The sequence below is a fragment of the Oncorhynchus mykiss genome, chromosome 12, assembly GCF_057628025.1.
Source record: "Oncorhynchus mykiss isolate SJ-2025 chromosome 12, ASM5762802v1, whole genome shotgun sequence".
Taxonomy (NCBI): Eukaryota; Metazoa; Chordata; class Actinopteri; order Salmoniformes; family Salmonidae; genus Oncorhynchus; species Oncorhynchus mykiss.
In genome coordinates, this window is record NC_143033.1 from 94,656,914 (window position 1) to 94,684,522 (window position 27,609).

The 27,609-nt window shown below is 43.9% G+C and overlaps 1 protein-coding gene across 4 annotated transcripts in view; it reads right to left on the bottom strand.

The window, feature by feature from the left end:
• LOC110485267 (CREB-binding protein) overlaps positions 1–27,609 on the bottom strand; it is a 94,243-nt gene that overhangs the window by 45,272 nt on the left and 21,362 nt on the right. For all 4 annotated transcript variants that reach the window (XM_090194249.1, XM_090194250.1, XM_090194248.1 and 1 more), the window contains exons 2-7: positions 21,724–22,298; positions 11,340–11,543; positions 9,743–9,992; positions 6,847–6,960; positions 4,049–4,303; positions 3,634–3,724 (exon numbers count right to left, since the gene is read on the bottom strand). In XM_090194249.1, coding sequence (XP_090050375.1) covers positions 3,634–3,724; positions 4,049–4,303; positions 6,847–6,960; positions 9,743–9,992; positions 11,340–11,543; positions 21,724–22,298 — 1,489 coding nt within the window. The remainder of the gene's footprint in view (positions 1–3,633; positions 3,725–4,048; positions 4,304–6,846; positions 6,961–9,742; positions 9,993–11,339; positions 11,544–21,723; positions 22,299–27,609) is intronic.

Below are 27,609 nucleotides of genomic sequence, written 5' to 3' on the forward strand. Positions count from 1 at the left end.
CGATATCTTAACCGCCATCGATAAGAAACATTACTGTGCAGCCGTATTCATTGATCTGGCCAAGGCTTCCGACTCTGTCATTCACCACATCCTCATCGGCAGACTCGACAGCCTTGGTTTCTCAAATGATTGCCTCGCCTGGTTCACCAACTACTTCTCTGATAGAGTTCAGTGTGTCAAATCAGAGGGTCTGCTGTCCGGACCTCTGGCAGTCTCTATGGGGGTGCCACAGGGTTCAATTCTTGGACCGACTCTCTTCTCTGTATACATCAATGAGGTCGCTCTTGCTGCTGGTGAGTCTCTGATCCACCTCTACGCAGACGACACCATTCTGTATACTTCTGGCCCTTCTTTGGACACTGTTAACAACCCTCCAGGAAAGCTTCAATGCCATACAACTCTCCTTCCGTGGCCTCCAATTGCTCTTAAATACAAGTAAAACTAAATGCATGCTCTTCAACCGATCGCTACCTGCCCCTACCCGCCTGTTCAACATCACTACTCTGGACGGCTCTGACTTAGCATACGTGGACAACTACAAATACCTAGGTGTCTGGTTAGACTGTAAACTCTCCTTCCAGACCCATATCAAACATCTCCAATCCAAAGTTAAATCTAGAATTGGCTTCCTATTTCGCAACAAAGCATCCTTCACTCATGCTGCCAAACATACCCTTGTAAAACTGACCATCCTACCAATCCTCGACTTTGGCGATGTCATTTACAAAATAGCCTCCAATACCCTACTCAACAAATTGGATGCAGTCTATCACAGTGCAATCCGTTTTGTCACCAAAGCCCCATATACTACCCACCATTGCGACCTGTACGCTCTCGTTGGCTGGCCCTCGCTTCATACTCGTCGCCAAACCCACTGGCTCCATGTCATCTACAAGACCCTGCTAGGTAAAGTCCCCCCTTATCTCAGCTCGCTGGTCACAATAGCATCTCCCACCTGTAGCACACGCTCCAGCAGGTATATAGTCACCCCCAAAACCAATTCTTTCTTTGGCCGCCTCTCCTTCCAGTTCTCTGCTGCCAATGACTGGAACGAACTACAAAAATCTCTGAAACTGGAAACACTTATCTCCCTCACTAGCTTTAAGCACCAACTGTCAGAGCAGCTCACAGATCACTGCACCTGTACATAGCCCACCTATAATTTAGCCCAAACAACTACCTCTTTCCCTGCTGTATTTAATTATTTTATTTTGCTCCTTTGCACCCCATTAGGGAGTTTTTCCTAGCCACCGTGCTTCTACACCTGCATTGCTTGCTGTTTGGGGTTTTAAGCTGGGTTTCTGTACAGCACTTTGAGATATCAGCTGATGTACGAAGGGCTTTATAAATAAATTTGATTTGATTTTGATTCATTATTTTTATTTCTACTTTGCACAATCTTCCATTGCAAAACTACCATTCCAGTGTTTTACTTGCTATATTGCATTTACTTTGCCACCATGGCCTTTTTTGCCTTTACCTCCCTTCTCACCTCATTTGCTCACATTGTATATAGACTTGTTTATACTGTATTATTGACTGTATGTTTGTTTTACTCCATGTGTAACGCTGTGTCGTTGTATCTGTCGAACTGCTTTGCTTTATCTTGGCCAGGTCGCAATTGTAAATGAGAACTTGTTCTCAACTTGCCTACCTGGTTAAATAAAGGTGAAATAAAATAAATAAATAAAAAATCTAGACAGGTGTGCGCCTTTCCAAATAAACTCGAATCAAGTTGTAGAAACAACGATGATCAATGGAAACAGGATGCATGCACCTGAGCTCAATTTTGAGTCTCATAGCAAAAAGGTCTGAATACTAAAAGTTTTTTTTTTAATAAAATGTTTTTCACTTTGTCATTATGGGATATTGTGTGTAGATTGATGAGGAAATGTTTCTAATTAATACATTTTAGAATAAGGTTGGAACATAAAATGTGGTAAAAGTGAAGGGGTCTGAATAAAATGAATGGTAAATAATGTAGTGTCATTTTGGAGTCACTTGTGTTTAGAAGCATATTATATTCTTATCTACATTCATGTGGATTATAGCATGATAACGTCCTGAATGACCTGGAAATAATGATTAGTGAGAAAGTTAGATGCACAAATATCAGACCCCCACTAAAATGCTAACCTCCCCTGTTAATGTAATGGTGAGAGGTTAGCATGTCTTGGGGTATGATATAAAATGCTAACCTCCCCTGTTAATGTAATGGTGAGAGGTTAGCATGTCTTGGGGGTATGATATAAAATGCAATCCTCCCCTGTTAATGTAATGGTGAGAGGTTAGCATGTCTTGGGGGCATGACATAAAATGCTAACCTCCCCTGTTATTGTATGGTGAGAGGTTAGCATGTCTTGGGGGTATGATGTAAAATGCTAACCTCCCCTGTTATTGTATGGTGAGAGGTTAGCATGTCTTGGGGGTATGACGTAAAATGCTAACCTCCCCTGTTATTGTATGGTGAGAGGTTGGCATGTCTTAGGGGGATGATATAAAATGCTAACCTCCCCTGTTATTGTATGGTGAGAGGTTGGCATGTCTTGGGGGTATGATGTAAAATGCTAACCTCCCCTGTTATTGTATGGTGAGAGGTTAGCATGTCTTGGGGGTATGACGTAAAATGCTAACCTCCCCTGTTATTGTATGGTGAGAGGTTAGCATGTCTTGGGGGTATGACGTAAAATGCTAACCTCCCCTGTTATTGTATGGTGAGAGGTTGGCATGTCTTAGGGGTATGATATAAAATGCTAACCTCCCCTGTTATTGTATGGTGAGAGGTTAGCATGTCTTGGGGGTATGACGTAAAATGCTAACCTCCCCTGTTATTGTATGGTGAGAGGTTAGCATGTCTTGGGGGTATGACGTAAAATGCTAACCTCCCCTGTTATTGTATGGTGAGAGGTTGGCATGTCTTAGGGGTATGATATAAAATGCTAACCTCCCCTGTTATTGTATGGTGAGAGGTTGGCATGTCTTAGGGGTATGATATAAAATGCTAACCTCCCCTGTATGGTGAGAGGTTGGCATGTCAAGAAGGCATGATATTTGTGCGACTAACTTTCTCAAATCATTATTCACGGTTCATTCAGGAATATCCGTAATCATACTAGCATCCACATTAATGTAGAAGTCTCTAGAAACATATTCTATTCTCATTTACAAAAGTGACTCCAAAGTGACAATACATTACTTACCATTAATTTATATTTGGCATCCGCCAAATTTGTTGTCACAAGCTTAATGCAATCATTTCAAGCTAGGAATATGGAACCAAATAATATACTTTTGACTACCTTAATACACATAAGTGAATTAGTCTTACTATTTTTGGACAATGTACAATAAGTGCAATTTCTAAACGGTTCACCTGATATGGATGAAAATACCCGCAAATTAAAGCTGACAGTCCGCACTTTAACCTCATAGTCATTTGATCATTTCAATTCCAAAGTGCTGGAGTACAGGGACAAAACAAAATAATTGTCACTTTCCCAATACTTTTGGAGCTCATTGTAAAAATGGTGAGTGCTGCTGTACACTGTAGTGGGCCCAGCTCTGTACCACCCAGTTGGAGTGATCTAGGGCACAGAATTAAGAGAGACAATCTAAATGGGTGAGCGGACTCACTTGTTGAGCGACGAGGGGAGCGATGAGTCCGAGAGCATGCCGGTCTCTGAGGGCACGCCCACCCCTCCTCCGGCCATGTTCATGTTAGTGCCTGGGAGAGAACACAGCCAACCAGAGGCAGCATTACCACCAAAACAGTGACCAATACCCTCACTATACCACTTCGACTCATCACACGAGACCCTTATACAGAGAACTTTACCAAATGTGTATGTGACACTATATGTGTCTGGGATTTCAAATTGTACATATTTGCAAACGCAAAATTCAATTCAGTTGAATCAATCGTATGCATCTATCCACCTATTTTTACATTTACAATTGAGTCATTCAGCAGATGCTCTTATCCTACTGTCCTCAAGTGCTTTACAGTAACCTAGCCTAAAACTCCAATGAGACCAAGCAACATTCTTACCTAGTGCATTGATGGAGCGTAGCTGCTGCCCTCCCTGGGCTGTGTTCTGTCCTCCAGGTCCTCCCTGAGCAGGGGACTGGTTACCATAGGGCAGGCCCAGGGCAGCGTAGGCCCGCTGCATGGAACTGGGGTCGATGTGCCCGCTGCTGACCCCGCCACTGTTCATGGAGGAACCCGGGGAGCTGCCGGGAGGGCCTGTGCCCACCGTGGCATTGATGGCACTCTGCAGGCTGGCGCCGGGCGAACCCAGCATGGCTGGAGAGAGAGCGGAGACATGTATGAAACATTTCAAAGAGAAACCTGATTGCTTTGGCAAAACAATAACTTTTGTATCAAATTGAAGAGGGTGGTGGGTGGAGAGGGAGATGAGTAAATATGAACACTTGCGATGAATCCCAACTGCACATAACTCACCAATCTCCCCCAGTTTTCAAACAGAACTACAGTTAGGACTTGGCTTGGGCCTATGTTAATAAATCATTAGTATGCCCTTCCAGAAAAGGAAGTTACATTTGATGTTACATTTGATGAAAAGCAATCTACTGATTGGCAAAGATTAAATCAATTATTTTTCTCATAGAAGTCATAAAAAACTAAAGTTGTTAAACAAAACAAAATTGTAAAGCCTACATTTGTTATGCTCTAAAATAATATGTATCCGCTTCCACCCAAAGATCCTACTAATGCTGCTCTATGCCTTACTGTATGTTGATCTGTGACCGGCAGAGAGAATATGCAGGTTGCCTCTGTGGGGGGATTTAAATCGGTCACCGGTTTTCTGGCCAATCAGAGAGATTTCTCCCCCTGAGCTCCTCCCCCACAGATAGAAACTCCGGAGCCCCCCCCCCAGGGTGTCAGATTACAGGCCCAGCATTCTACAGGAATCCTTCACAGCCAGCGAGCAAGCACAGAGCGAGCCAGCAGCGCAAGCACAGAGCACAGCTAGGGATGCGGCTGCAGGTGGCGCCACTGAAAACTTCACTCGCTCACTCACTCTAGGGTTCTATGCTCTCAGCTCAGCATGCTTCTCTGTTGACAATTCAGTTACATTGTAAAAAAAATAATTAAAAATGAACTTACATACAAGCCCTTAATCAACAATGTAAGCTTTTCACTGTAAGGTCTACACTTGTTGTATTCGGCGCATGTGACTAATTCAATTCGATTTACATCGCAAATCATTTATAGCTCAAGTGTGTTATAGTGTGCAATGCATCTGTTGTAAATGAAATGTAATGTGGCAGATGTGATACCGAGACAGATTTCTGTATGAAAACTGGCTGAGGGGCGACAACAACCGGTTTATCTACGGTGCGTTCGGAAAGTATTCAGACCCTTGGACTTTTTTCACATTTTGTTACTTTACAGCATTAACTCAATCTACACACAATACCCGCATCCTTGAGATGTTTCTACAACTTGATTGGCGTCCACCTTTAGTAAATTCAATTGATTGGACAAGATTTGGAAAGGCACACACCTGTCTATATAAAGTCCCACAGTTGACAGTGCATGTCAGAGCAAGAACTGTCCGTAGAGCTCTGACAAGATTGTGTCGAGACACAGATCTGGGGAAGGTTACCAAAAACATTCTGCAGCATTGATGGTCCCCAAGAACACAGGGGCCTCCATCATGCTTAAATGGAAGAAGTTTGGAACCACCAAGACTGTTCCTAGAGCTGGACACCCGGTCAAACTGAGCAACCAGGGAAGAAGGGTCTTGTTCAGGGAGGTGACCAAGAACCCTATGGTCTCTCTGACAGAGCTCCAGAGTTCTTCTGTGGAGATGGGAGAACCTTCCAGGAGGACAACCATCTCTGCAGCACTCCACCAATAAGGCCTTTATAGTCGATTGGCCAGACGGAAGCCACTCCTCAGTAAAAGGCACATAACAGCCCGCTTGGAGTTTGCCAAAAGGCACCTAAAGGACTCTCAGACCATGAGAAACAAGATTCTCTGGTCTGATGAAACCAAGATTGAACACTTTGGCCTGAATGCCAAGCGTCACGTCTGGTGGAAACCTGGCACCATCCCTACGGTGAAGCATGGTGGTGGCAGCATCATGCTGTCGGAGTGCTTTTCAGCGGTAGGGACTGGGAGACTTGTTAGGATGGAGGGAAAGATGAACAGGCAAAGTACAGAGAGATCCTTGATGAAAACCTGCCCCAGAGAGCTCAGGACCTCAAACTGGGTGACGGTTCCCCTTCCAACAGGACAATGACCTTATGCACACAGCCAAGACAACGCAGGAGCGGCTTCATGACAATTCTCTGAATGTCCTTGAGTGGCCCAGCCAGCGTCCGGACTTGAATCCGATCAAATATCTCTGGAGAGACATGTAAATAGCTGTGCAGCGACACTCCCCATACAACAAGACAGCACTTGAGAGGATCTGCAGAGAAGAATGGGAGAAACATCCCAAATACATGTGTGCGAAGCTTGTAGCGTCATACTCAAGAAGACGAGGCTGTAATCGCTGCCAAAGGTATTTCAACAAAGTACTGAATAAAAGGGTCTGAATACTTATGAAAATGCTATATTTCCATTATGTTTTTAAATACATTTGCAAAAATTACAGGATATTGAGTGTAGATTGATGAGGAACCAAAACAATTGAATCAATTTTAGGATATGGCTCTAACGTAACAAAATGTGGGAAAAGGGTTCTGAATACCTTCCGAATGCACTGTATGCTAATGCCAAAACACCTGTATGGGATGATATTACACAAAACCCAATGTTACACACACACACACACGGGTCCTAAAGGGTCCTAGGGTAAAACAACAGGTACTCACGCTGCTGGTTCCTTTTGTCACTGGCGTTCTTCAGCGGCAGGCAGACGGGACAGTCATGCCGCGTGCAGTTCTTCCAGTGAGAAATTATCTGTCTGGACGACGCACAGTGAGCCACTGAGGGGATAGAAGGATAAGAGAGGAAGAGAGAGAGGGAGGGGGGGGGGGGGGAGAGAATGATGAATGAGAGAAAGGAAAGAGATTGAATGAAAGACAGAAAAAGAGCAAGAAAGATGAGGGATGACAAGAGGAAGAGAGAAGGCAACGAGTCATTGAAAAACACATACAGTAGCTATGACAAGATGACCACTTCCTGTCCAAGACACCATATAAGCTGGGCAAATAAACACCTGGGCACATAAAACATGCTTTTGTCCAGTAAATCACAGAGCCAAAGAAAAAACAACAGAAATCAAAAGTTAGTAACTATTCCAAGCCTAATGTGACTGTTGCCTAATGGGCCCTGTGGACTAACAGAAATCAAAAGTTAGTAACTATTCCAAGCCTAATGTGACTGTTGCCTAATGGGCCCTGTGGACTAACAGAAATCAAAAGTTAGTAACTATTCCAAGCCTAATGTAACTGTTGCCTAATGGGCCCTGTGGACTAACAGAAATCAAAAGTTAGTAACTATTCCAAGCCTAATGTGACTGTTGCCTAATGGGCTCTGTGGACTAACAGAAATCAAAAGTTAGTAACTATTCCAAGCCTAATGTGACTGTTGCCTAATGGGCCCTGTGGACTAACAGAAAGGTACCATTGTGTTCACACAGTCAGATAATTGCTGTAATAGATTTGATTTAGACCCAGGGAATGGAAGCAAATGGTTGTGGAGGAAGACTCCAATAACAGCATGATTAGGGGCTTTAGAGACACACGGTGGTGAACATCCTACTGATATCAATGCATTAACTTAAGTGGAAGTTTCAGATTCATCCCTTCAAGAGTATAAAAGAGATCATTCTACTCCTGTTAACATCAAATAAGTCTCATCCCAGAGTTTATATTACTTAAAGAAAAGCCTCAAGTATTTGAGTTATCATTAATAAATTGGGGCTAGGGTCTATTTTCCTGAATTTCTGCCTGACTGACGTGCCCAAAGTAAACTGCCTGTTACTCAGGCCTAGCATTGGATAGAAAACACTGATGTTTGTAGAAATGTTAAAATAATGTATGCGACTATAACACAACTGATATAGTCGAAAATCTAAAGAAAAACCCAACCATAATTATTATTAGTTTTATGTCCCAGGCTCTTATAATGGAAAGTTATGGGTCCTATGCAATTCTAGCTCCCAGATTGCAATTCCTATGGCTTCCACTAGATGTCTTTGTTCAAGGTTTCAGGCTTGTTTCTTACAAAATTAGTAAGAATTAGGAGTTTTGGCACAAAGAGTCTCAGTGGAAAATCTATTTGTTCGCGCGAGACAGAGAACACACGCCTGCCAATTTCACTTTTCTATTGAAAAAACTTCATTCTGTATGAAAAATTATAGTTTATTTACATTTTAGCGTACCTGAGGATTAAATAGAAACGTAGTTTAACTTGTTTGAACAAAGTTTATCGGTAGCTCTTTGGATTCCTTTGTCTGTTGAAAGAGTGGATTACTGAAATCGATGGCGCCAACTAAACAGACCTTTTGGGAAGGATTTTATCTAACAAAACAAGCATTCATGTTGTAGCTGGGACCCTTGAGATTGCAAACAGAGGAAGATTTTCAAAAGTAAGCAATTTATTTAATCGCCATTTGTGATTTCATGAAGCCTGTGCTGGTTCAAAAATATGTTGTGGGGCATCGTCCTCAAACAATTGCATGGTATGCTTTCGCTGTAAAGCCAACTGTATATCGGACAATGCAGTTAGATTAACAAGAATTTAAGATTTTAAATGATATAAGATACTTTTACGTTCATAAATGTTTAATATTACGATTATTTATTTGAATTGCTAGCGGGCTATCCCACAGGGCTAGTAGGTACGTGAGATATTACACCACAAAATGTTAAAACAAATACAACATTGGAACCGGCAAACCCAAACAACAAGGCCATTTAAACAAATAATCACTAATATAAACCATTTTAAAAACATGTAAACAGCACAACCCAATTAAAACCGGATGAGACCTAGAACATCATATATCCTCATTTGACCCCATAGCCATTAAAACACATTACCAATATGACTGGCACCTCAGGGGTTAAAAGTCAGAGGCCATCGACCTAGAGACACCCTTTAATGTCCAGAGCAGCACGGGGCGGCAGGAAAGCGCCGTAGCCACCCAGACAGACAGACTCAGTGTGGAGACTAAAGCCACTTGAGTATTTACATTAGGCCTAAGCACCCAGACAGGCTTTTAAAACAAGCCCCGGGATTTATAGCTGCTGGTGTCCTCACTATTAATATAGGCTGGAGCGGGATTTCAGTCAGTCACCGGGGCAAATAGGAGGGAGGGAATGGAAGACAATGGTTATTTCCAAATTAATCTTTCCTCAATTCTGCAAATCCTCTCTTCACTTCCTCCTCAAAACACACAGAGAAGGTCAGAGGGCAGGGACCTTCAACCTTCTCCTCCAATACGGTTGAGAAGTAGTTGAGCAGATAGGATGCCGGGAACAGCAGAAAGACTAATTCAGATGGAGCCATGGAGAAGGAGGAGAGAGGGGCTTTGGACACAGCAGCACAGAGAAAGATAACCAACTTGACTTCAACGTCAATCAACAAACTATAGCCTTCTAAACAGCAGAAGAAGATATAAATGTCTCTGACATTAAATGGAGTAAAGCTGATATCCCGTTGGACATTAACGAGTGTGTGTTCAATCATATTCACACAGGCTCAGTCCCCCAACACTTATCCAGCAACCAACACCACAACCCCCCTTCCCCAGACACTCACCCTGGCAGGACTTGCCGGCCTGGCAGTGGGTCATGTGGTTGAGGACGTTCTTCATGGTGCGGCAGTGTGGCAGGGCGCAGGCCCGCACCTCCCCGTTGGCCTGCTCCCGCCGCTGGCACTTGTGGGCGTGGAGCAGCAGGACCAGCTGTTGCTGGATGAGCTTGCGCTTCTCTGGGTCGGCCGTGTGGCTCGCAGTCGCTGCAGACACCCCACCGCCAGGGACCATGGAGGATACCTGCTGCATCTGGGCCTTGGGAGGGAAACGCAACAAATAAGTGAGGCAGACTGGATTTATTTGAAACTTAGCTTGAACCCAATTACTTGAATTGGAACTGGGTTGCTTGAATTGGATCCCTGAACCGTTTATATTGAAATGGAATCACCCAATCCCGGTAATTAAGCCTACTTATACAAGTACATTACTTTCACAATTTGAAAAAGAAAAGCTGATCTACAATGACTAAACACATTTATGCCGAGATCAACGGGGTGAGGTTTGATTAGGGAGAAAGAGGGAAAACACTTGTGTGAGAAAGACAAAGAGCGGAGGGCGGCAGGGGGAAGAGTGGTGAACAGAGAAAGAACGATTCCCAGACAGAATAATGGGAGGCAGCCAGTGAATGAATCAAAAAGAAAGAAAAGCCCCCCCCCCCCCCCAAAAGGCCTGGTAAACATCCAACTATTTCACATAAGACTCCATTAACCTTTAACCAAAATAGAAACACAACTATTTCCTCTGTAATGAGTTCATTAGGCCCTTTTCCTGTTCCTGGGAGAGAGATTTGCATGCAGTATTTACTCAGTGCCTTGAAAGAGACCCTTCTCTTTTTCTCTTCCTCTTTCCCTCATTCTCTCTCTCTCTGTACAACAATATTCTGAGTGGAGTGTCTTTTAACAAATGTTTCCCCTTCCAACAATCTCTCATTCTGCATTCCAGGCCTGGGTTTTGGAGATGGAAGAGAAATGTGTCAGAATAATTGTTCCAATACCGTGGCATTGGGAACTGCAACGTTATTCAAAGTCAATGCAGAGACTAATGGACTCAGACTTCAGGAGAGTTGTCACTACGTGAGACTAAATCTGAAAGGATTTGATAGGCAGGGGGTCATTTTCACCGTATTGCTTCAACCAATCCTCTCATAGTACGTAGGATCTAGGGGTCAATGATAGGGGTTTTAGAGACCAGTCCTCTCTCTAACTAGGACCTAATCTAATCTCTTCAGTGTTCAAACATCTGAAAGGACTAGGTAGGTGTGCACATTAATATGATGATGGCTTCACTTAACCCTCTGATAAACTGAGTGGAGATTCCAACATATCTTTTGTATAGTCAGTACTTTCATATGTGAGAACACCAAGAGGGTAGGGGCAAGGTTACAAGTCTGAAACCCAAAGGCATGGGGACCACATCAGATCTGAGAGCTGATTTTTTGTGGCCCCCAGACAGATATCGGATTCCAACTGTTTAAGGGGGCGAGACGAAGAGGCTCGAGATCCAAATGGAAACAGATCTTTCCCAGAACCCTCCGTTTAGGTCATCGTGTAAACTTACCACAGGTTTGCGTTTCTCCTTTTCTACAAAGTTGGAGGAACTTACCAGGTTTGGCATGCTGCTGGCCCCTTTCAGGTCACTGGGGAAGGGGGGCAGGCTGTTGGCCCCTTTCAGGTCACTGGGGAAGGGGGGCAGGCTGTTGGCAAGTGCTGCCTTGTTCCGGAGCTGCTGCTGGGCGTTCACCCCCATCTGCTGCTGGGCCCCGCCTTGACCGTACTGCTGCCCAAAAGGACTGCCAGCCATACCCATCTACAGAGAGACAAGGGATTAGGACCATCTCTGAGGTGAACCAGGTCTCTATTCATGAGTTTCAAAATGGGTCAAGAAGGACCAGGACAATGTATGATTTGGGACTGTAAAACTGAAACTAACCTATCGGGTTCAAATGAAATTGGGCCCCAACACTGCAAAGCCCAGCCACAGGTTTCCCTACTGCACACAATACCAAAGAGCCTGGTGTTTTAGCACTGATTCTGTGGGGATTGTCTAGAAGGGGAGAATGACATGCAATGATGGGTCTGCCGGTTGACATCTGTCTCTCCGTGGTTGAGATAAGAGGAAGTGGCCCCTGTTACAAGGCCTCCCCAAATCACGCCATCTCTCAACCACAACATGTGATAGTAAACAAGGGAGCACCTAAACCTAACACAGGCTAGGTATAGATATGAATATATGTCTTACAAGTTACTTGTAGATGATTATACATGTCGGATCTTGTGGACGAGCTCATTGAAATAGATGAAAATAGGAGAGAGAGGTCAGATGCAATGTGACGTATTTCAACAGGTCTTTGTCCCCCCCATCGTTATAACTGCCAAACCCAAAATCAGGCAAATAAGGAAACAGGGGTATGAAATAAACATTTACCCACGAGTGGCTGCCAAATCCCATCCATTTATCTATCTATCTACCATCATTAAACTTCCTTGACTAGCTTTTCAATGTGAGTTGAACACATAAAAGACACTATTTCAGAGACAATGGGTGGTGCAAGATCTGCTGCAGGCATGGACAGAATAGTTAGGTGCGCGGCTACAATCTCTTTAGAATAAATAAAAAAAACACAAATGTTGATCTTCCAATATGACCAATAAGGTTTAAAACATGCAATTATGACATCTACAATGAGTATACCAAACCTTAGAAACACCTTCCTAATATTGAGTTGCAAACCAATTTGCCCTCCACATGCCCTGACAAATTCAGGCTAAGGTCTCTACAAGGTGTCGAAAGCGTTCCACAGGGATGCTGGCCCATGTTGAGTCCAATGCTTCCCACAGTTGTGTCAAGTTGGCTGGATGTCTTTTGGGTGGTGGACCATTGTTGATACACACGGGAAACTGTTGAGCGTGAAAAAAAACAGCAGCGTTGCAGTTCTTGACACAAACCGGTGCGCCTGGCACCTACTGCCACACCCCATTCAAAGGCCTTTACAGAGCATTCGGAAAGTATTAATTGTGTTATGTTACATCCTTATACTAAAATGGAGACTTGTTTTGCACATTGTTTTGCACACAATACCCCAAAATGACAAAGCAAAAACAGGTTTAGATTGAAAGATCACGTTTACAAAAGTATTCAGACCCTTTACTCCGTACTTTGTTGAAGCACCGATTACAGCCTTTGCGTCTTCTTGGGTAAAAACACTACAAACTTGGCACACCTGTACTTGGGGAGTTTCTCCCATTCTCCGCAGATCATCTCAAGCTCTGTCAGGTTGGATGGGGAGCGTTGCGCTACAGCTATTTTCACAGATGATCGATCGGGTTCAAGTCCAGGCCACTCAAGGACATTAAGAGACTGTCCCAAAGCCACTCCTGCGTTGTCTTGGCTGTGTGCTTAGAGTCGTTGGAAGGTGAACCTTCGACCCAGTCTGAGGTCCTGAACTCTCTGGAGTAGGTTTCATCAAGGATCTCGCTGTACTTTATTTCATTAATCTTTTCCTCAATCCTGACTAGTCTCCCAGTCCCTGCCGCTGAAAAACATCCCCACAGCATGATGCTGCCACCAACATGCTTCACCGTAGGGATGGTGCCCGGTTTCCTCCAGACGTGACGCTTGGCATTCAGGCCAAAGAGTTCAAACTTGGTTTCATCAGACCAGAGAATCTTGTTTCTCATGTTCTGAGAGTCCCTTAGGTGTCTTTTGGCAAACTCCAAGTGGGCTGTTATGTGCCTTTTACTGAAGAGTGGCTTCCGTTTGGCCACTCTACCATAAAGGCCTGATGGAGTGGTGGAGTCCTGCAGAGATGGTTGTCCTTCTGGAAGGTTCTCCCATCTCCACAGAGAAACTCTGGAGCTCTGTCAGAGAGACCATCGGGTTCTTGGTCACCTCCCTGACCAAGGCCCTTCTCCCCCAATTGCTCAGTTTGGCCAGGCGACCAGATCTCGGAAGAGTCTTGGTGGTTCCAAACTTCTTCCATTCAAGAATGACGGAGGCCACTGAATTTTTTTGGTACCCTTCCCCAGATCTGTGCCTCGACACAATCCTGTCAGAGCTCTACGGACAATTCCTTCAACCGCATTACTTGGTTTATGCTCTGACATGCACTGTCAACTGTGGGACCTTATATAGACAGGTATTTGCCTTTCCAAATCATGTCCAATCAATTAAATGTACCACAGGCGGCCTCCAATCAAGTTGTAGAAACATCAAGGATGATCAAAGGAAACAGGATGCACCTGAGCTCAATTTCAAGTCTATTATCAAAGGGTCTGAATACTTATGTAAATAAAAATACATTTCCTAAAATTTGAAAAACTTTTTTCGCATTGTCATTATGGGGTATTGTGTGTAGATTGATGAAGAAAAACATTTATTTAATCCATTTTAGAATAAGGCTGTAATGTAACATGTGGAAAAGGGTTTGAATACTTTACGCATGGACTGTACATCATTTGTCTTGCCCATTCACCCTCTGAATGACACACGTACACAATCCATGTCTCAATTGTCTTGAGGCTTAAAAATCCTTCTCTAACCCGTCTACTCCCCTTCATCTACACTGATTGAAGTGGATTTAACAAGTGACATCAATAAAGGATCCTAGCTTTCACCTGGATTCACCTGGTCAGTCTATGTCATGGATTCACCTGGTCAGTCTATGTCATGGATTCACCTGGTCAGTCTATGTCATGGATTCACCTGGTCAGTCTGTGTCATGGATTCACCTGGTCAGTCTGTGTCATAGATTCACCTGGTCAGTCTATGTCATGGATTCACCTGGTCAGTCTGTCATGGATTCACCTGGTCAGTCTATGTCATGGATTCACCTGGTCAGTCTATGTCATGGATTCACCTGGTCAGTCTATGTCATGGATTCACCTGGTCAGTCTGTGTCATGGATTCACCTGGTCAGTCTGTGTCATGGATTCACCTGGTCAGTCTGTGTCATGGATTCACCTGGTCAGTCTATGTCATGGATTCACCTGGTCAGTCTATGTCATGGATTCACCTGGTCAGTCTATGTCATGGATTCACCTGGTCAGTCTATGTCATGGATTCACCTGGTCAGTCTATGTCATGGATTCACCTGGTCAGTCTATGTCATGGATTCACCTGGTCAGTCTATGTCATGGATTCACCTGGTCAGTCTATGTCATGGATTCACCTGGTCAGTCTATGTCATGGATTCACCTGGTCAGTCTATGTCATGGATTCACCTGGTCAGTCTATGTCATGGAAAGAGCAGGCGTTCCTAATGTTTTGTCAGTGTATAGCTCAGGTCTTCAGCCATCAGCAGTTACCTCATCCCATTTTTGGACTTTATGATATTTACCCAATAAATACCTCATTAGTTTACAATGTCGTACCCCATCAGAACCCAAAATATAAGGTTGTTTACCCCAATGTTTGTAAACAAATTAAATGTAAACAAACACTGTTTAGCCACAAATCATGGTTAAAACTATACTTTTGATATCAAAGACAGTCCTTGCATCCATAGCTCAGTCTTTGAATTGGAGAATGATTACATTTCCCCAGCCCAATCCCTCAGATTTTTACCGAAACAGGGGCGAGGAGATCATTTGTTATCGTTTCAACTGCTGATTGCCACTTCAGTATGTTGGATGACTAGCAATCGAGCATAATGACCTAATCCCCATTTCTAGTCCATCCTTCTCCTGGTGTGCATGTGTACACAGCCCTGCCTGCTCTGCTCTAGCAGCATGCTCCTCTACTGTGCTCCGCTGTGCTTAGTGGCGAGGAGGAGGCTCTCCTGCCGTTGTCAGCGCTCCAGCAGACAGATGAAAGAGCCGGAGACCAGCAGCATTGTAGCCACGCTCAACAGCTGAGCTCTAGTCTGCCCCACCCGCTACATACAGTGGAGCTCTGAAACGCCAACTTCCGCTCTGCCTCACGTTCACTTTAGTCTCCCACAAACAAACGGTCTCACGCGCCTGGGCTAGCACAGGCACGCACACGCTTACTGACTGGCTAACACACTTCAAGCTTTTTACACGCAGGCCAACTCTAGACCCTCCCTAGCTCTGACACACACACTCCTTCCTACCTGAGCTGTTATTTAGCTTCCATAGTCACAACAGCTTTAGGACGCCCCAACACACACTCTTTTTATCATACCGGTACTGAAGATTATACAGTTGGCATTTCAAAATACTCCAGTATACAGTATACCACCCAAGCATAAAACACACACACAACAGCGCAGGGGAATCCACTCCCAACTTCTAACTAGAGCGAACATGCACTAAAAAGTAATATATTCAAAACACACCCCAGACAGATGTGGAGACGGCCTCTGAAATAGCCGCGTTCCCTCTCTCCATCCCTCGCTCCTCCTCCTTTCTCTCCTTCCACACACACACCCCTTAACATGATTTACAGCTCCATTATGAGCCAAGGGGCCAGGGAGGGCCAGCACACACACACACAATTGGAAGAGAAAGAAGAAAATAAGGAGAAAGAAAAATAATGAAGGTAAACTAGAGAGAGGAAGAGAATGTTAGAGGGACAGAGAGAGAGAAAGAGGACTCACGGAGAATGAATGAGAAAGAAAACAAAATAGAGAATGAGAGAGTTCACATGCCATATGCCAAACCAGGGGTGTACCGCTTGAATTTCTTTGAATGACATTGGTAGCAGTACTGTAGCTAACGGAAACAACGACAGACCTGAGAGTATACCAGGTTGTGGTTGTCTCTGTTTCAAATAGTTGTCTCATGGCCAGACCACAAACCCAAAGGCTCTTTTACGTGCAACCAGTGCCACCATTGCAGAACTATCGCACAGGAAAAGTCTTCTGTTGACAGCTTCTAAAATGGAGTATTCCGTCAAGCACTTCATTAACTGTAAAACCACTCATGTCATCTACAGATTGGAATGTCCACAGTGCAAGGTGTTCTACATTGGACGGACAAAGAGACGCCTTCAAGACCGCTTAGTGGAACACAAGTACGCCATACGGGTTGGCAATGAAGACGACCCCATGGCAAGGCACTACAAGTCCTTACACCATGGCAAGGCACTACAAGTCCCTACACCATGGCAAGGCACTACAAGTCCTAACACCATGGCAAGGCACTACAAGTCCTAACACCATGGCAAGGCACTACAAGTCCCTACACCATGGCAAGACACTACAAGTCCCTACACCATGGCAAGGCACTACAAGTCCTAACACCATGGCAACCCTGCCTCCCTACAAGCTAAGGGTATTGATCATGTTCCGGCCTCAATTAGAAAAGGGGACCGTCTTAAACAGCTGAACCAAAGGGAAAGTTTTGGGATTTATAAATTACATGCCACTAAGTACCCTGGTTTAAATGAAGATATGGGTTTACAAACTACATGCCACTAAGTACCCTGGTTTAAATGATATGGATTTATAAATTACATGCCACTAAGTACCCTGGTTTAAATGAAGATATGGGTTTACAAATAACATGCCACTAAGTACCCTGGTTTAAATGAAGCTATGGGTTTACAAATTACATGCCACTAAGTACCCTGGTTTAAATTATATGGATTTATAAATTACATGCCACTAAGTACCCTGGTTTAAATTATATGGATTTACAAATTACATGCCACTAAGTACCCTGGTTTAAATGATATGGATTTATAAATTACATGCCACTAAGTACCCTGGTTTAAATTATATGGATTTACAAATTACATGCCACTAAGTACCCCGGTTTAAATGATATGGATTTACAAACTACAGGCCACTAAGTACCCTGGTTTAAATTAAGATATGGATTTACAAATTACATGCCACTAAGTACCCTGGTTTAAATGATATGGATTTATAAATTACATGCCACTAAGTACCCTGGTTTAAATGATATGGATTTACAAATTACATACCACTAAGTACCCTGGTTTAAATTATATGGATTTATAAATTACATGCCACCAAGTACCCTGGTTTAAATATTATTTGTGAAATGAAATAGCTTATTTGAGGCTGTTGATGGGAGGGCAGGCCCACAACAATGGCCAAAGTGAAATGGAGACAGTAGATACAGCTGGTCTGTTGTAATATAATAAAGACAGAACTAGCTGGTCTGTCATAATATAATAGAGACAGTAGATCTAGCTGAAAAGTCATAATATAAAAGACAGTAGATCTAGCAGGTCATAATATATTCAACCTTATGTACTTCAACCTTCAACCTTAACCTTATGTACTTTATATATTTCTGTTTATTATACCTGTTGATACAGGGCTCATATGTGAAACTATTCTAACTGAACATTTTCTTTCACAGTGACACTGACTCCGAATGGGAGCCCCCAGTGCCAAGGTGTCCATCCCCCACTGAAGCTGGTTCATCCAGCTCCTGCAACAAGTGGTGTTCATCTGCCTAAATGTATTTCTGCAGGCATGGATGTGCCTCAGGGCCAAAAGGGCACAGCATGGAGGCGTCGCTGTGTTCTTTGCAAAATGAAGTTCCCCATCACCTGCACCACGAGCTTGGTGACCCTCTGCTTTACAGCAGAAAGAGACTGCTGTGGCACCTGGCATCAGCAGCACAATATTGTGTAGAGGACTGAGGGTCTTCCAAATATTTTGGTATTTTGAATATAGTTATTCCATTCAAAATGTATAACTTCACCAATTTGGCCACTTGGGTACATTTGGGCTACTTGTGTGGGCCACCTGGGTGACTTCATGATAAATGTCATGTAGCACACTCATTTTGGAAGTTTGCACAAGTACTGTTGCACATCTGCTCATCAAGGTGGGGATGAATTATATTTCAATTCAGGAAGTACACTGAAATTACTTTTCTCTTCAATTAGAAACATTTGGAATGAGGATTTTTGTTTGGTCTACTGTCTGAATGAATGGAATTGACCCCTAACCTGCTTCTGATTCAGACAGATACTAAGAACGCAGGACTGACACTCTGGTGTCTGCCACACTTCAGCAGCATGCGTTAGTCTTGTGGCAGCTGTGCAATGTCAATACTGCCAGAGCCAGCTCTTTTATCTAGCAACCACAGCCTAACCAACGTACCATGGCATGTACACACTATCCTCCACGGCTTGAAATCCCTCTTTCTCCTGGCAGTAGGTTGGATGGTGAAGATACACCCAGGGTTGACCCTGCTACTGTTGCTGGGGCCTAACTATGGAACATTCGCAGAGAACTGGAGACATGATGTTACTCCCTGTCAGTACTGTGTAAGAAAGCAATGCCAGACAGTCACGTGTGTCAGCGAGCCCGGGGGTTTGTTTTATGTGGTGACAGCCTGCATGTGTCGAGTCTGTATGAACTAGCAAGCTGGTTTCCCCGTAGTTTCCTGTCAAACCACAACAGTAGCAGAGAAAATCCATAGACATCCCTGAAACTAGCACTACCACACAACTACTACGCACTTTTCACAAATCAACAGATAAAGCTTGTCTTTCTCTAAACACTACTATGCTTTCTCAGACTTGTCATCAGTACAAACAATCTCCCTTCACCCACCTATATCCACATTCCAAAACAACTCGAAGCAGGTAAATAGTAGGCCTAAGTCTATGGGATATTAATGAAATACCAAGCTAGAATCAAGTTACAGGCCTAACCATAGCATTCAAATTAAATATATGGGCCTAACTCTCCATGCTTTAGCCTCAGCCTTACCTACAAGCGAGACAGGCGGGGGAACACCTATACACCGACCTCAGAGCAGACAGCAGGCTGACTCCAGTTGCTCCAACCAGCTAAGCCAAGCAAGGGAATCCAGTAGATAACGTTAGCATTGATCCGCTATGGAGACCTCTGACTACAGTAGCTATAGGACAAATCCTGTTATTGGAATAGACTATTCGGAGGTCAGCCTGTGCTCCTAACATGCTATGAAAGGTCACTTCTGCTGTCCTGGAGGGATGTATTCAACACCCCAGCTGGGTGTCCTGTTCCTCCAAAAATCCCAGGGTAAGATTACAGATGGATGGAGACAAGGATGCATCAGAGAGAGAGACCCAACAGATGCATGTGTACATGTACTGACCAACAGGGATTATAGCGCTCAATCGGTACAAGAACAATGCACACTCGAACTGAGCAGGAAATCCCTGTTCCAAACAGAGACATGACTTTGAATCTCATAGCTCAACAGTGATATGAGCAGGGATACCAGAGCTGTACCAACGATTCTGTCACCAAACCAACAACAAGCTTCCTATCTGGACAGACAGATGTACTGATGCAAAGCACGCATGAAACAGACAGCCATGATGCATTAACAAGCCATTTAGAAAGCGTTGCTCCCAGAGCACGGGAAGACTGTGGGACACAGTAAAGCAAGGACATCATTTCCCACTCCCATCTGTGTCAAGCCTGGATGAATATAATGAAATAAAAGGTAAATATACAGTACCAGTCAAAAGTTGACACAACTTTTCTTTATTTGTACCATTTCCTACATTGTAGAATAATAGTGAAGACAACAAAACTATGAAATCATGTAGTAACCAAAAATTGTTTTATATCTGTGATTCTTCAAAGTAGCCACCCTTTGCCTTGATGACAGCTTTGCACATTCTTGGCATTCTCTCAACCAGCTTCATGAGGTAGTCACTTGGAATGCATTTCAATTAACAGATTTGCCTTGTTAAAAGTTCATGTTTGAGCCAATCGGTTGTTGTGACATGGTGGGAGTGGTATACAGAAGATAGCCCATATTATGGCAAGTACAGCTCAAATAAGCAAAGAGAAATGACAGTCTATCATTACTTTCAGACAGAAAATTAAGAACTTTGAAAGCTTCTTCAAGTGCAGTCGCAAAAACCATCAAGCGCAAAGATGAAACTGGCTCTCATGAGGACCGCCACAGGAAAGGACAATGCAGAGTTCTCTGCAGCAGAGGATAAATTAATTGCAACCCAAATAAATGCTTCACATAGTTAAAGTAACAGACATCTTAACAACTGTTCAGAGGAGACTGCATGAATCAGGCCTTCATGGTCGAGTTGCTGCAAAGAAACCACTACTAACGGACACCAATAAGAAAAGGAGACTTGCTTGGGCCAAGAAACACAAGCAATGAACATTACACCGGTGGAAATATGTCCTTTGGTCTGATGAGTCCAATTTTTGGTTCCAGTAGCCGTGTCTTTGTGAGATGCAGAGTAGATTAACGGGTTATCTCCACATGTGTGGTTCTCAACATGAAGCACAAAGGAGGTGGTGCTTTGCTGGTGACACTGTCAGTGATTTATTTAGAATTTAAGGCACACATAACCAACATGGCTACCACAGCATTCTGCAGCGATACGCCATCCCATCTGGTTTTCCCTTAGTGGGACTATCATTTGTTTTTCAACAGGACATTGACCAAACACACCTCCAGGCTGTGTAAGGGCTATTTGACCTAGAAGAAGAGTGATGGAGTGCTGCATCAGATGACCTGGCCTCCACAATCACCCGACCTAAACACCAATTGAGATGGTTTGGGATGAGTTGGACCGCAGAGTGAAGGAAAAGCAGCCAACAAGTGCTCAGCATAAGTGTGAACTCCTTCAAGACAGTTGAAAAAGCATTTCAGGTGAAGTTGGTTGAGAGAATGCCAAGAGTGTGCAAAGCTGTCATCAAGGCAAAGGGTGGCTACTTTGAAGAATATAAAATATGAAGTATATTTTCATTTGTTTAACACTTTCTTGTTTACTAGATGATTCCATATGTGTTATTTCATAGTTGTGATGTCTTTATTATTATTCTACAATGTAGAATATAGTTCAAATAAAGAAAAACCCTTGAGTGAGTAAATGTGTCCAAACTTGACAGGTACTGTACATATAAATGACCAATGTATTTACTATGTATATATAAATGACCAATGTATTTACTCCAGTTTTACAATCACAAATCATAGGCCATGGCAATGAGTTTTCCTGACCAGACTAGTCAAAACCCTCGGTCCCGAGTGAAGCCAGACAGTAAACAGACAGTACATGCACCAACACTCACCTTATTCATGTTGCTAGCCTGCTGGGCGTTCATGGCGTTGTGAGCTCCCATCTGCCCTCCTCCCTGAGCCAGAGTCTCAGCCAGCACACTGCTGCCTCCCGGCCCCACGCCCCCCCCAGCACCCTGCATGGCCTGGACCTGGTACTGCTGCAGCCCCAGCCTGCCCCGTCCTGCCGGCCCCAGGGCCCCGTTCATCACCTGGCCCGGCATCCCGTGTCCATGGCTGTTCATCATGGCCTGGTTGAAGCCCACCATGGAGCCGTTGCCTTGTTGTCCGCTGGCGGGGCTTCCTTTCTGGGCTTGGTTGGGCGAGCCCTGGCCCATGGGGACTTTCCCCATCATGGGGCCCATGCCACCGGACCCAGCACCGCCCGCTCTCAGGAGCTCAGACAGCTGCTTGTGTTTGGCGGCAGCGTCAGGGACCATGGAGCCCAGGCCCCGGGGACCTCCTCCAGGCACTCCTCCCCCACCGCCAGGGGCACCGTTGGAGGGCATGCCCATCAGGCCACCCAGGTCCCCATTTGGGATCAGCTCGTCTGGGAGGTCATTCTCCAGGTCGAACAGCGACACCAGGTCTAATGGGAGAAAAATGTAGTTTAGAAGGCGTGGTTTCTACACCTGTTCTCTCAGTAACTTTCAGTCATGTGCTCGTTTGACAAGAAACTGTCCAAAGGAAAAAACACTCATACAAATGAACAAATTACCATCAAACGATTTCTACACTACAAACACCTTCTATACCTGGCATACTCCAACCGGGCAGAAGCATTGCTTCGCAAAAAAAAATAAGCCGGCAGAGTCAAAATCGAATTGTTGCTGTCAACATTAAAATGAAGGGAAAGTCCCCACAGAACAGAAGAGTATCCAATTCACAGATAGTCAAAACGGCAGTCAGAGTGAGATAAAGGCTCAGGCCAGTTTACCATCAGCCTGCCTGACTGTTAGCGTGGCTGTCAAAAGTTACCAATTGTCCAAATATAGTCCAGGAACAGAACGGACGACAGTCCTGCCTTTGCACAATACACAAACACGCCCTTACTGAAAGTCACATTTAGTACTGACGAACACCACAACCGACACACGACCTACACAACCGACACACACAACTGACCTACACAGACAACCTACACAGACCGACACACACAAGCTAGACACACACACGCACACACACACACACCCTACACACACAACCCACACACACAACCCACACACACAACCCACACCTACACAACCCACACAACCCACACCTACACAACCTCACACCTACACAACCTCACACCTACACAACCTCACACCTACACAACCTCACACCTACACAACCTCACACCTACACAACCTCACACCTACACAACCTCACACCTACACAACCTCACACCTACACAACCTCACACCTACACAACCTCACACCTATACAACCTCACACCTATACAACCTCACACCTATACAACCTCACACCTATACAACCTCACACCTATACAACCTCACACCTCTATACCATTTGTATTTCATATACCTTTCATTATTGGATGTTCTTAAAGGCACTATAGTATTGCCAGTGTAACAGTATAGCTTCCGTCCCTCTCCTCTCCCCTACTTGGGCTCGAACCAGGAACACATCGACAACTGCCACCCTCGATGCATCGTTACCCATCACTCCACAAAAGCCCGGCCCTTGCAGTGCAAGAGGAATAACTACTCCAAATCTAAAAGCGAGTGACATTTGAAACAGTATTAGCGCACACCCAGCTAACTAGCTAGCCATTTCACATTGGTTACACCAGCCATTAGGCTGATAGGCTCGAAGACATAAACAGCGCTGTGCTTGCGAAGAGCTGCTGGCAAAACGCACGAAAGTGCTGTTTGAATGAATGATTACGGGCCTGCTGCTGCTCAGTCAGACTGCTCTATCAAATCAGACTTAATTATAACATAATAACACACAGAAATACGAGCCTTTAGTCATTAATATGATCGAATCCGGAAAATATCATTTCGAAAACAAAACGTTTATTATTTCCGTGAAATACCGAACCGTTCTGAATTTTATCTAACGGGTGGCATCCATAGGTCTAAATATTCTTGTTACATTGCAAAACTTTCAATGTATGTCATAATTACGTAAAATTCTGGCAAATAAGTTTGCAATGAGCCAGGCAGCCCAAACTGTTGCATATACCCTGACTCTGCGTGCAATGAACGCAAGAGAAATGACAATTTCACCTAGTTAACATTGCCTGCTACACTGGATGAGTAGTTATAACTAGTGATTATGATTGATGGTTTTTATAAGATAAGTTTAATGCTAGCTAGCAATTTACCTTGGCTTCTACTGCATTCGCGTAATGAAAACCATTAAATCGGTCAACCTCTACTACACACACACACACAACCTAGACACACAGACCGACACACACACACCCGACACAGACCGACACACACACACACACCCGACACAGACCGACACACACACACCCGACACAGACCGACACACACACACACAACCGACACAGACCGACACACAACCGACACAGACCGACACACACACACAACCGACACAGACCGACACACACACAACCGACACAGACCGACACACACACAACCGACACAGACCGACACACACACAACCGACACAGACCGACACACACACACACACACACAACCGATCGACACATCACACACACACACCCGACACAGACCGACACACACACACACACAACCGACACAGACCGACACACACACACACACACAACCGACACAGACTGACACACACACACACACAACCGACACAGACCGACACACACACACACACAACCGACACAGACCGACACACACACAACCGACACAGACCGACACACACACAACCGACACAGACCAACACACACACAACCGACACAGACCGACACACATACACACAACCGACACAGACCGACACACACACACACACACCCGACACAGACCGACACACACACACCCGACACACACACACACCCGACACAGACCGACACACACACACACAACCGACACAGACCGACACAGACCGACACACACACACAACCTACACAGACCGACACACAATCCCAGCTGCTGGATATGCTAGCTTAATCTACCCCTTCCTCTCTCTGCTGCTGGAGTGTGGCCCACATGCTAATCTAGGACTGAAGAACTGCAGTCTGCTTGGAAGCTGTGCCAAGACTGGGTGTGTGTGTGGGTTTCTGCTCCCCCTTGTTCACTGCAGAGAGGTCCCAAGGCAATTCCTAAAAATAGCCTAGCCGTGTACCTGGGTTTCCACTGGGAAAATATGGTGCCTAACATTTTTGAAATTTACCGGACCCATGTGCATTGGGTGCGTAACCCAATTAGGGCATCAACCCACGGTGCTCAGAATGATATCTGTCAGAGGTCAGAACCTTGTAATACCAGGATGTAGGATGGGACATAAACCTAACAACTTCAATTACTAATCTCTCTTACCAGAGAAAATAAATTATATTCACTGAGAATACATCTCAGTGTTCACCTAATAGCAGGAACAACTCCATCTAGGTGGTCAGAACCAGGTAATATAAGGATGTATGACGCAAAAATAAACCTAACGATATCAATAATTAATTTCTCCTAACAATTTTTTTTTTATACTGAGAATACATTACATAGGATGAAGCAATACTCCAAGCCGCAGCTCCATACTACTTGCCTGACAGAGAACTGATCATATACACACGTTGTTGGGGAGGGTTTGGCAAGGGGTGTGGGGGGGTCCAGAGGTGACTTTGGACCATTTCATTGGATTCATCATGTCTAACTCATTGTTACAAAACAGTTTGGGTCAAATGCTGTGTTAAGTACCATATTTATTAAATATAATATATTTTGAGGTGAAATTACACTACAGTGTACTTTGAAGCAAGGTAAGACATGCCTCATAAAACGGTCAGGTTTCAAACAATGAAGTACGTTTTCAAAATGCATACTGCAATGCTCATTGCAAAGTGCTATGTGATGCACTTGAAGCCTGCCTATCGTCGCCTGTGCATTTGAATGGCGAATTTCTTTCAGTGAAATACGGAACCGTTCCGTATTTTATCTAACGGGTGGCATCCCTAAGTCTAAATTGCTGTCACATTGTACAACCTTCAATGTTATGTCATAATTACGTAAAATTCTGGCAAATTAGTTCGCAATGAGCCAGGCGGCCCAAATTGCAATGAACGCAAGAGAAGTGACAATTTCACCTGGTTAACTTTTTATGGCTGCAGGGGCAGTATTGAGTAGCTTGGATGAAAAGGTGCCCATTGTAAACGGCCAGCTCCTCAGTCGCTAATATAAGCATATTATTATTAGTATTGGATAGAAAACACTAAAGTTTCCAAAACTGTCAAAATATTGTCTGAGTATAACAGAACTGATATTGCAGGCGAAACCCGGAGGAAAATCAAAACAGGAAGTGGCTTCTATTTTGAAAACTCCATGTTCCATAGCCTCCCTTTTCTGGATTTAAAGGGATATTAACCAGATTCCTTTCCCTATCGCTTCCTCAAGGTGTAAACAGTCTTCAGACATAGTTTCAGGCTTTTATTTTGAAAAATGAGCAAGAACGTTAACATCGCGTCAAGTGGTCACATGAGTTTTGTTCACGCAACAGAGTTTGGATAGGTATTGCTTTTCCCTCTCCTACTGTGAAAGACCTTTGCGGTTGATATATTATCGATTATATATTTCAAAAACAACCCGAGGATTGATTATAAAAAAACATTTCACATGTTTCTGTGGACATTACGGAAACTATTTGGAATTTGTCTGCGTTGTCGTGACCGCTCTTTCCTGTGGATTTCTGAACGTAACGCGACAAACAAACTGAGTTATTTTGGATATAAAAATCATCTTCATGGAACAAAAGGAACATTTGTTGTGTAACTGGGAGTCTCGTGAGTGCAAACATCCGAAGATCAAAGGTAAACGATTCATTTGATTGTTTTTCTGATTTTCGTGACCAAGCTTCCTGATGCTAAGCGTACTTAATGTTGTGTCGTTCAATCGATAAACTTAAACGCTTGGATTGCTTTCGCTGTAAAGCATAGATTTTGAAATCTGACGTGACAGGTGGATTAACAAAAGGCTAGGCTGTGTTTTCCTATATTGCACTTGTGATTTCATGAATATAAATATTTGTGGTAATATTTATTGAATGTAGCGCTATGCTATTCAGCGGTTGTTGATGACACTTATAAGGGGGATTGCAGCCATAACAAGTTAATATTGCCTGCTAACCTTTCTTTTTGCTAAATATGCAGGTTTAAAAATCTATACTTCTGTGTATTGATTTGAAGAAAGGCATTGATGTTTATGGTTAGGTACACATTGGAGCAACGACAGTCCTTTTTCACGAATGCACACCGCATCGATTATATGCAACGCAGGACACGCTAGATACACATAGTTGATATTACTTGTTTAATTAACTAGTGATTATGATTGATTGATTTTTACAAGATAAGTTTAGTGCTAGCTAGCAACTTCGTACTGCATTCGCGTAACAGGCAGGCTCCTCGTGAGGCAGGTGGTTAGGGCGTTGGACTAGTTAACCGTAAGGTTGCAAGATTGAATCCCTGAGCTGACCAGGTAAAAATGTGTCGTTCTGCCCCTGAACACGGCAGTTAACCCACTGTTCCTAGGCCGTCATTGAAAATAAGAATGTGTTCTTAACTGACTTGCCTCGTTAAATAAAGTTCTACGTTTTTTTTTTTTTTTTTTTTTTAAATCAGCACCCAAAAATACCGATTTCCGATTGTTATGAAAACTTGAAATCGGCCCTAATTAAATCGGCCATTCCGATTAATCGGTCGACCTCTAATTAAAAGCAAGGGTTGCATTAAATAGGTGCAATAT